The 11,896-nt window shown below is 37.0% G+C and overlaps 1 protein-coding gene across 1 annotated transcript; it reads right to left on the reverse strand.

Annotated features, from left to right (window-relative positions):
- Positions 1-1,314: 1,314 nt before the first annotated feature.
- On the reverse strand, positions 1,315-5,062 carry LOC102914718 (taste receptor type 2 member 140-like). Its single transcript, XM_076566080.1, has 2 exons — positions 4,729-5,062; positions 1,315-4,301 (listed from the first exon to the last, which is right to left on the reverse strand). The coding sequence occupies exon 2, from the start codon at positions 3,248-3,250 to the stop codon at positions 2,285-2,287; it is 966 nt and encodes a 321-aa protein (XP_076422195.1). The 5' UTR covers positions 3,251-4,301; positions 4,729-5,062; the 3' UTR covers positions 1,315-2,284.
- Between the last annotated feature and the right edge of the window lie 6,834 nt (positions 5,063-11,896).

Below are 11,896 nucleotides of genomic sequence, written 5' to 3' on the forward strand. Positions count from 1 at the left end.
GGTGCCAGGAGCAGACATGTTTCAGTGTCCAGAAAGTCTAAGTTTTTAAAACATTTTACATGCCATATTCTGTAGGTCTTTGAAGTGTTTGAAGATTGCCTACATAATTGAAATATATCTGTGTATACTTAGAAAAGTTAATTAACATGATGATAAGTTTGATTATCATGGATGACTAATTATTAATCTGTATTTCTTAATTATCCATTACAATTTAAATTAGTTATATAAACTAAATAACTTAAATTAGAGTGGAAATATATATATATGCAGTGTAACAAAATTAACTTAAATTTGTAATAAACAAATCTATAGCAATGTAAAACATTTTAAGCAAGTTGTTTCTCTTTAAAAGTAGATTCAATAATCTACCTTTTATCATATATATTATATATATATAATATATATATATAAAAAATCCCCTTTTCTTTTTTTAGAGATTGTATTTATAATCAACCCCCTTTAAAAATAAACATTTATAAACAATATTTGTGGAATTGGGGCAGAGCTTCTCATACTACTTCCTGCTGAATGGAGCTGGTGGCAATCTAATGGGGATCCTGAGAAAATTAAGAATATGGTCAAGTCCTGACTGGAATAGTCTGTGAGGCTGCATTGTCTGAGCCAGTTGCCTTGAAGCCTGTCTGGGCAATGGTGTCATTGGAGACCTTTCAGGGTATCTTGGCTGATCAAACCATATGAGCCTGGAAGCAATCCACAGGTTCTCATCTTCTGTGGAAACAAAAGCAGAACCTCTTTTCCAAAGCAACATATCCCTAGACACAAACTTTGAAGTCAAAATACTTTTAAAATATATATATATATATATATATATATATATATATATATATATATATAGGCTTAACTCAGCAGCCTTTGCAATCAAATGTCTTTCAGCAGTTAAATATAATCCAGACTGTAAATCCATCTTTACATGGCTTATTTTTTATATTACTTTTTCTGTCTCTTTAAAAGACTTTATTTTTTAAAACTGTTTCTTTATATAACTGACTATCCTCCTTTTCCTCTCTCTTTCAAGCCTATGTACATTTTTACACATACTGTAAACCATTTAGAGTTTTATTCCATCTGAATCCGTCTCATTGTGAATCTATAAACGTTCTCTGACAAGGAGAGATTTTAAACTGTAAACTGCATGGATAGGACCATTGCTGCAGCCTTGGCTACTGACTCCACCCATCTCAGCTTCTCACCATGGTAGAAGTATGCCTACTGCCAACTCCAGGAAGCAGTGTGTATATGTCCCCAAGAAGCATTGTATTGCCCAGAAACTTCTTTTTTTTAATATGTACTAGGAAAAGGTAAATCCACCATGCAGCTCCCTTGCAGCTTGGAGACACTAGTGTGTACAGCTGCTGGAATCTGACATACTGCTTAGTTTATGATGACTGGCAGCCAGCTCAATCTCATAAGCAGCTGTCAGAGAAGAGTCTGTGCTGCTGCTGGCATGAGAGTGTGAGACCAGGAAGCTAAATGTGGCTCCATTTCTATGCATTCAGAATCTTTATGCTTTCTTTGGTCAATGTAGATCAATGCCCAGTGGTGAATGCCAAATGTAGCTGGAACTTTTTCTGTGTCCCACTCAGTCCTGCAGCAGCTCAGACCCAAGAAAACACAGAGGTTTATATTAATGATGAACTAGATGGCCTATGGCTCACGATTCTTGCTAGTTAGCTCTTTTATCTTAAATTAACACATTTCTATTAATCTATAAGTTGCCACATGGCCATGGCTTATGGGTATTTTCACTTCTTGCTTCTCCTGCCAATGGCTTGCAGCATCTCCTTCCTCTCTTTTCTCTTTCCACTATCTTTCTTGGACTTTTCTACCTGACTCCATCCTGCCCTGCCATAGGTCAATGCAGCTTTATTTATCAACCAATCATAGCAACACATATTCACAGCATACAGAAAGGCATCCTACAGCACAGTGCCTATGGTGGGACACCTTACACAGCCTTGGTTCAGGGGGAGGGACTTGAACCTGCCTCAACTGAATGTACAGACTCTGCTACTCCCTATGAGAGTCTTTGCCTTGGAGGAGGTGGGAATGGAGGGTGGGTTGGGGGGAATACTGGGGAGCGGAAAGAAGGAAGAGAGGAGCACCTATGCTTGGTGTGTAAAATGAACAGAAAATTTCTTAATATAATAAAAAAATAAAAAATAGAAAAACAGAATTTTGTAAAATTCACAAAGCTACAACTGAAGAATAAATTATAAGTACAAATGTAAGCATACAGAATCTCTTAAGAACAGGTCCTTCTCTAGAAAATTGGAGATAACTCCCTACATAGTCTAAAGATTGGAGGCTCTGCATCACTGAGCCTGCACCTCAACCACCACATCATGGACAGAAAAGCCTGTCGGAGCTTAGTGTTTCCCAGAATTAGGACACAGGAGTGGCCTGAGGGAAAAGCAATTGCTATATCATCCAAAAGTAAGTTGAACAAATTTTTATGCTGAATCTCATTTTTACAAGACTGTATAACAAGTACCAGAAAGAAAATAGTATATAGAAACAGGAAGGTGATTACCATTTTCAGGGCCTTTTTGTGGGCTGTAGTACTGGGGTCTCTGGAGTCTTTGACATTGAGCTGCATGTTCTTTACATGTCTCCACAGGGAGAAGATGAGCAAGAGAAAAGTTGTCAGGGACACAGTGAAGGGTATTAATGTGAACATAGTGTTAGTGAGTAAAGGAAACCTAGAAAACTGTACATAGTCATTTGAATTAGAACTGTAGGACAAATTTGTCTTATATCCATCAATCCTGATAACATATGAGTTTATGAATATAATATTTATAAACAAGAAGAGAAGAGACACCAGCAGTGTCACTGAAACAACCTTTCTTACTCTCCATTTTAAATAAAGAAAAATAGAATTTGAAAAGTTGGCTATCTTGAGGAAATAAAATATGCTGAGACATGTAGAAAGCCAGATGTTGAAATGATTGGTCAGTGTCCAAAAAATACTAGTTATTTTCAGTACTTTTTCAGTTATCATTAAGGATGGGTACAGCTCAGATACCAATAAAAATAAGAATAGTGACCATAAAAATGCAAGTCTAGAGATGGCCAGAGCAGTGAAGATCTTATCCAATGAAGAGATCTTTTTTCTCTTGTCCCAGTCTAAGATGTTCACCAGTATTATGAATCCATTTCCTAAACTTCCTATAATGATTTCCATACCTAAAATGATTAATAATGTGTCCTGTACAATAGCCTTCATTGTCACCAGGAGACGCTCCAAGTTCTACTGTACTGCTGAAGGTTTAGTATTGTGATCTTCTAAAAGACCATGTCTATGTGATTCTTGAAAATTAAAAATATAATTATTATGAACTTCCACACACAATGTCAATCAAACATCAACAATCACTGATGACTTTGTTTATCATTTTCTTCACAAGAAATAATACATTGTCCAAGACATCTCAGATGAACTTCATCTAGGACCTAAGAACCTTACACATGGCAGCTGGAAGTTCTCTGTAGTTGATGCTAAAAGAAACATTGCATTTTCAAGTGTGTCATCAAAACAAAGATACTTTTATTTGCATTGTTTTACATGTCTACTTATTAAAATTTAGCTACTGAATTTCTTTGCAAGCTAAAATTCAAGCTGGTAAAAAATAAGAATGATACTAAATATGTTGAAATAAAAATTCTGTATGGGGATATATTCTTATTTTCAAGATTCTTCCCTTAAGTTATGAGTCACCTACTTATGTAATAGAATGAATTACCCCCCCCCTAAATACCTTGTACTAAGAACGGTGATCATTTTTCTTCAACATGGTCATAAATGCTCTCTTTTACATGAAAACACAAATGAACACTAATGCATAAATGTAAAATTAGACACACATCCCTTCATTTCTCATTTCAATAATTCCTATTACCATTAATGAATATTTTCTATGCATTGAACTCATTCTAAGTACTGTGGTAGCAGTTTAGATATTGTATAGATTGCTTTCAGGTGTAATAGGTGCAGTAAATATTCTGCAAACGTGTGTCTATTTTATCCATGTACAAAAAAATCATTAGAAATATTCCTATTGTGCTACAGAACAGACAATGAGGTTATATAAATTAATCTACACCACAAGATTCCTCCTCACCCTCTGTATCTCTGTCTGTAGTACATCCCACTTCCCTCATCAGTACCGAGGAGCTTCAGATAGTATCCATTTTCCTTCATTTGGCTCCAATATCTTCTTCATTACTATCACTGTAGGCATCAAGGCAGATGAGTGATGATGCAATGCCTAGGAAAACTGGAAAATGAAGCATGACATAATAGCATTCTTCAAAAGCTAAAATACAGTCAAAGAAGCAGTGACACAAACAGAAAAAAAGACTGGAGAACACTACAATTAACTTCTGTGATACCACTGGTACACACTTCCCAGCATGTAAAAAGTTGACTCAGGGGGATAACAAGTCTGAAAACAGCCTGGATTACAGATCCTGTCTGTCTCAAAACAACAGCAACAACAGAAATCTATAGAGATTGCAGAAAAAGACACAGAATGCTGCTTGTTGAAGACAGACCACAAACCCAGTCACATGGAGAAACTCTGTGTAAAGAATGATATTTCTTGTGATTACCCAACATTGGAGAAACAAACATACTGAGAAAATAAACTAGCCTGGCTATTGAAATTTTAAGAGAAGCTGCTAAGGATAGAAGCATAGGCATACCATCACGGCAGAGATATGACGGTCCTCTTGGCATGGCTTCTTCCTTACAACAATGCTGAGAAGACAGAGAGATGCAAAACACCCTGGAGTGGGTGTGGAGTGAGTGTTATTACTGGAACTGCAAGGTCTTTTAGAAAAGTGAACAAACTTGTATCCACTGGGAGAACAGCAACGACTCAGGGGAGCTTCTCCAAACCCCTCCCCTGCATCTTCCACTCTGGGTGGGAAAAAGAGAAAGTTCCACCTGAACAGCAGTTGCTAGGAAAGACAGTGCTTTCAAACAAGGAGAGCAGCACCAAGAATCATTCCCACATAATTCATCTATAGAGCAAAATGACAGATCACTTCCTAAGAAGCATGAATGTCCCTGTAAATTTTATATTTATGTCTATGATATATATTTACAAATCAGTGTATTTCATATTTGTATTAGGTATAAGTTTTATTGTCTCATTAAATACAAGTAATTGAAAAGGAGATTTAGCAAACTTAAATTCTCCTTATGTGCCGAGGACAATTTCAAGAGCCATGCCATATTGACTGCCTGAGTTAAGTTTCTGTTGTCCAGTATTGAGCCACCAACCAGAAACTTTTGACATGCCTGGACAAGATGTGAGTTATTAAAAAATAACATTTCCTTATCTTTCTGCTACAGTGACCATTAGTAACAGTGTTTTGTGGTTAGGTTGCTTGGTTGGGTTGCCTGGCAACTCAACAGTCCCCTGATCTTTTCCCAAAGAAAGTTTCCTGGTCTGCTTCTATAAAACCCACCTGAGAAAAATAAAATTTTGCAGCTTGATCAGAATACTGTCTTGCTGTCAATTCTTTGTGTCTCTTGTCCCTTCATTCGCCATTCTTCCTTCTAGGGTCTCTGCTGAAGATCCCTCTGGCGGGGACACTTATGTACCCCTTATTTATATTACTATTATAATCTTCTACCTATGAATCTCCAATGCCTATACTTTTTTAAATAAAAATAGATTAGACTCTCAATTATAATACTCAAATTTACCAGAAATGTGAGAAAATGCATTGAAATTCCTTTCTCCCTATTTTTTATATTATTATTTTATTTTATCTTATTTTACAATACAATTCAGTTCTACATATCAGCCACGGATTCCCTTGTTGTCCCCCCTCCTGCCCCCTCCCCTCCCCCCCAGCCCACCTCCCATTCCCACCTCCTCCAGGGCAAAGCCTCCCCCGAGGACTGAGATCAACCTGGTAGACTCAGTCCAGGCAGGTCCAGTACCCTCCTTCCAGGTCGAGCCAAGCGACCCTGCATAAGCCCCAACTTTCAAACAGCCAACTCATAATTAGTGTTGATTTTAGTGTAAAATATCAGATTTTAAGGGAAAAATTGTGATTTTCTAGATGATGATACATAATTGATGACAGATAATATATAGATAATTAGATAGTTGATAGGTTAGATAAATAGATAATTCTTACATATATACACATGTAGACAGATGACAGATTTGAAGAGTCAGCATTGTTCATCTCTACAGAACTATGTTCTCAGTAAGGAGACTGTGCTACCTTTCCAGCAAGGTCCCCATAACTGCTTATAATTTGTTGGTCTGTTTAGCTTTGCTTGTATGCCCAGGTATTGAGGGTTAACGACTTGATATTGGATAACCTCTGTGAAGCTTGTACCTGGAGAAGACTGATTCTCCTCTCTCACCAGATATTTACCGCACATAATTCTTTCATCTAGTGAATGAGACTATGTGGAAATTTCTTGTTCATGTTGCCATGTCAACTGGTGTTGTCATGTCAGTCTTGTTCAGAAAATAATATTGTTGAGAGTTCACGGGTACAGCTTCCTGTCATGTATCAAAGATACTATCTTATAGCCAACATCGTTGTCTTTTGGTTCTTATAATCTTTCTGTCTCCTCTTCTGTAATTTCCCCTAAACTTTATTGGATTGAACAGCCCACAGACCCTTATTATCTGCATTTTCACCCAGCTTTGGATTTCTGAAATCTTCTCCATCTGTTGCAAAAAAAAAAACTCCTGATGAAGGGTGAGAGCTATTTTCATGTGTGGGTATAAGGATATATATTTTTTAAATATTTAGAAATTACATCTGTTTAGGAACATGGCATTTCCTAAACTCCTCTCAGAGTGCCTCTCCTCACTCACTTCAAGTCTACCACTTCCCTCTCCCTCCCTAATCTTTTATGCTGGTTAGTTCTGATGTCAACTTGACACAAGATATAGTCATCATGAAGGAGAAAATGTCAATTGAGAAAATGCCCCCATAAGATCAATCTGTAGTCAAGCCTGTGAAGCATTGTCTTAGTGTTTGATGGAGGAAGGCCCAGACCACTGTGGGCAGTGCCATCCCTGAGCTGTGTTCTATAAGAAAATAAGCTGAGCAAGCCAGTAAGCAGCACCCTTCCATGGTCTCTGCATCAGCTCTTGCCTCCAGGTTCCTGCCTTTGCTTGATTTTCTGTCTGACTTCTTCAGTGATAGACTACAATGTGGAACTATAAGCCAAATAAACCCTTTCCTCCCAAACTTGCTTTTGGTAATGGAATTTCATTATAGTATTAGTAAGCCTAACTAAAACTTCCATAATCTACTCTTAAGTCTTATTTTACACAAACACACACATACATATAAACACACATACACAAATGTATACACAAAAAACACACATACGTACACACAAAGGCACAAACATAAACAATATACATACACATGCACATATATACAAAAATACGTATACACATATGCATATACAAACACACATATACATACACAAGCATACATATATACCAATATATACAGGTATATACAATATATACACCCACATATACACACACAAACCCACATACATATGCACACAAACACTGTGGAATAATCTGTGTACACTGTAAATATGTATTTCTCACATTGATAATAAAAAGCTTATTGGCCAATGGCTAGGCAGGATTTTTGGGGCAGAGACAATGCTGGAAAGGAGGGCAGAGTCAAAGTAGTCACCAGCCAGACATGGAAAGAAAACAGGAGATGCAAGATGGAAGAAAGGAATCACCACATGGCAAAATTTAGATTAATATAAATGAGTTAATTTAAGTTGTAAGAGCTAGTTAGATAAGCCTGAGCTATAGGCCAAGCATTTATAATTAATATTAAGTTTCTGTGTGGCTATTTGGGAGCAGCTGCTGAAACACAGAGAAAGTCTGTCTATACACAATTATAAACACACATACATATATGCAAACACAAACATATTATACACATACATACACACAAACACACACAACCCACACACATAAATATATACTAATACACACATTACAAAAACACCAACACACATACACATAAACTTGCACACACACATACACAGCACACACAAGCACACAAATACATAAATACTCATACACATAAACACATATATACAAAAATACACATGCATAAACACACACAAGCATACACACATGCACAAAAACACAAACATACACACAAATAAATAAACATACTCACATACACAAATACATACATACAAATACACAAACATGCATACACAAATGCCTACCACAAACAACTTACACACACACACATACAAAGAATTTTGCTTCTTAATCCATTCAGCTAGTTTGTACCTTTTGATGAGTTGATACATTAATATTATGGTTATTATTGAAAGGTCTTATTGATAGCTGCCATCTCTGTTTGTGATAATAACCCTATTTTGTGTTTCAGCAATTGCAGTTTTCTTTTCTGGAAAGTCTTGCTTTTATGTAAATTCCTGTCTTCAGTCTGAAGTATTGTATCCAGTATTCTCTGAAGGGCTGGTTTGGTGGACATGAAGGCTTAGATCCTGCAAATATATTGGAAAGTTTTTCTTTCTCCTTCAGCTGTGGAAGATAGATTCTCTGTGTAAAGAATCTGAATTGGCATCATTAATCTTTTAGAATTTTGAGCACATTATTCCAGGGTCTTCTGTTATATAAAGTTTGCATTGAGAAGTCAGCTGTTATTCTGATGGGTTTTCCTTCATATATGATTGTGGCATTTCCTTAGCAGCTTGCAATACCCTTTCTTGTTCTGTGTATTTAGTGTTTTAATTATCTTGTGTTATGGGGAGTTTCTTTTCTGTCATATTTTATGTTCTGTGTGCTTCTTGTATCTATATGGGTATATCATTTTTTCCTTTTATTAAAAGTGGATTTTTTCTCATATAATATATCCTGATTACACTTTTTTGATGTGTTAATCTAATCAATCTATATCAATAAAAATCAGGAGTCAAGTACTGGGTAATAACCTGAAAGATCAGAGAACCAGGAACAACTGCCAGTAGCTTCCTATCTCTGCCTTTCCTCCATGCAAAAGGGATGAGATTCTGTCTTTGCCCCACCTTACCAATTCCTGTCTCCTCTCTCTATAGTCCTCCAAACCTCTATGGTCAGCCAATGGTGGCTCCACCCTCTAACTTCAAGCAAGTTTTATTTGTCAGAACACAATCAAAATATCACACAACATTTCCTCCTTTTTGTCTAAATAAAAAGTAACACTGTCTTGGAGGTCCCCAAGACAGCACTTGGGACTCAAAGGGAAATCCAGAGCATGACAAAGCTATGACTTTTCTGTCTGAGAGGTTAGGGAAAGTAAGTCCACTCACACACTCTCATGATGGTTTCTTTTCCTTATTCTTCTGTGGTGATATATTGTGCACCCTAATAAACTTGCTTGAGTATCAGAGAACAGAACAACCACTAGATTAAAGGTGGTAGCCAGGCAATGGTGACACACACCTTTAATCCTATCACTTGGGGGGCAGAGATCTATCTGGATCCCTGTGAGTTCAAGGCCACACTGGGAACAGAACCAGGCAAAATGGTACATGCCTTTAATCTTTGCTTGGGAAGCACACATGCCTTTAATCCCAGGAAGTAAGATGGCAAGGCAGGGAATGGTATATAAGGTGTGAGGAAACAGGAACTCTGTCTCTTGAGGCTGAGAACTTCATAGAAATAAGAACATGGCCGGTTTGTTCTGTTTCTCTGATCTTTCAGCTTTCACCCCAGTATCTAGCTCCAGGTTTACTATTTATAAGATCACTTAACAACTTGTGTTACATTTGGAGCCTAACGTTTGTAGCACAAACCCTCAAAAAAGCCACTTGCCTGTGGCCTTGCAGTTGCCAGCTCAGGACCATTGGTTGTGATGGTGCACAACAGTAGTGTTTGCTGAAGGAGACAGAAGCAGAAGGATCCTGATTTCCAGGCCAGCCTGGGAAGCTTGCTGAGGAGAAAAGGTGGCCATGGCCAGGCCACAAATGGTGGTGGCAGGACCATGGAGGCAGTGTTTGCTGCTCCACATTGCCAGCTACTTCTCATCATGTTGGTGGCAGCAACAATGCTGCTACCAGGGACAAAGAGTTTACAGCTGCATGTTCAGAAAACAATTGCCAGGACCATTATGTTACAAGAAAGCATTGGCGGGCTGGAGGGATAGCTCAGCCGTTAAAGACTAGGCTCACAACCAAAAATATAAGAAAGCATTGGCCAAAGGTCAGTTTGGAGACGTTTGGTGAAGAAAGTGTTGGAGAGAATAAGTTGCTGTGAAGATATTCTCTTCTAGGGAAGAATATCTGTGGTTCTGAGAAGCAGAGTTTTATCAGACTGTGATGTCATGCCATGAAAACTTCCTAGGATTTAAGGCAGCAGACTACAAAGACAGCAGCACATGGATTCAGTTGTGGCTTTTGTCTGATTGCCATGAGCATGGATCCCTTTTTGGTTACTTGAATAGATACTGTTACAGTGAAAGGGATGATCAAACTCTTTGTCCATAGCAAGCAGTCTTGCCCATCTTCACATGGAGATTGTTGGTACCTAAGGAAATCCAGCTATTGCTCACAAAGATTGGAAATGAAAGAATATCTTCATGAAGAAGAATGGAACCTGTTGTGTTGCAAACTTGGGACTGGCTGTGAGATATGATTCTGCCACAGATACAATTGATATTGCCCCAAACTACAGAGTGAACACCACCCAAAGATCGGCTTTGGATACAAACTGCTCAGGACAATTTACAGATGGCTAGCTGAGACGATCCAAGCCGACAGTCCTTGCTGGAACAAGGACTTCAGACAAACCCTGCACTTTTCCATTGTGCAGAGATTGGACAAATGATATAGCTAATTCTCTCAGGATTTGACTATTAACCCAAAATTTTTCTTTTCAGGATCCCCTAAAGATGCCATTATCCCCAGACAGCAGGAAGTAATTTCAAGAACACAAAGCCCACATTCCCAAGAGGTGGGGTGGGTGATTTTTTTTAGTCATTCAATGGGTTATGGATAATTGTCAATGTTTAGGATGTTTGATTACAAAGGAAATTAGATTCAGAGTTCTTATTTTGAAAAAAATAGAAAGAAACAAGAAAGAAGAGTATATAGATATGATAAGATTAAAAAGGAGATTATTGAATCTACTCTGAAAAGGAAAAAGGAGGCTATAGATAAGAGGTAGATTATTGAATCTACTCTGAAGAAAGATATAGAAATGATAGGTTAAAGGGTAGATTTTTTGAATCTATGCTGAAAAAAGAGGATATAGATGTGATAAGATAAAAGGTAGATAGATTATTTAATCTAATCTGAAAAATAGAAATGATGGATAAATGTTAGATTATTGAATCTACTCTAAAAAGAAAAAAGAGAGAATGTGGATATGATAAGATAACAAGGTATGTTATTGAGTCTAATTTTAGAAAGCAACTACTAGTTTTAAGTATTTTACACTGGATTGGATTTTTGTGTATTGTATACAAATTATGTATACTGATACAAATTTGAGATTGATCTTGTTAGAAAATACTATACATATATTTCTAATCATGTTCAAGGTATTGTACCTGTATAGCTCATTCAACAATGTAAATCATATTGCTAGTCCTTGAAAGTTGTTATTTCCATCTAGTTAGAATATAAAGAAATGCAAGTTAGTAGTCATTACAATCAAACTTGTAAGTCATATTAGGTATGTTTTCAAGGTTAAACATATGTTTTATATATTCAGGTCATCTTCAAACATTTCAGAGATCTGTGGAATATGGCATTTAAGATGTTTTAATAATAGATTTTTTTTCTTTTTTATGACAATGAGACATGTCTGCTCCTGGCAGCACCAATATAATTCAC

Source organism: Peromyscus maniculatus, chromosome 3, assembly GCF_049852395.1.
Source record: "Peromyscus maniculatus bairdii isolate BWxNUB_F1_BW_parent chromosome 3, HU_Pman_BW_mat_3.1, whole genome shotgun sequence".
Lineage (NCBI taxonomy): Eukaryota > Metazoa > Chordata > Mammalia > Rodentia > Cricetidae > Peromyscus > Peromyscus maniculatus.

Excerpts from the sequence above, each read along its gene's own strand:
- LOC102914718 (XM_076566080.1), bottom strand. The coding sequence starts at position 3,250 with ATGAAGGCTATTGTACAGGACACATTATTAATCATTTTAGGTATGGAA.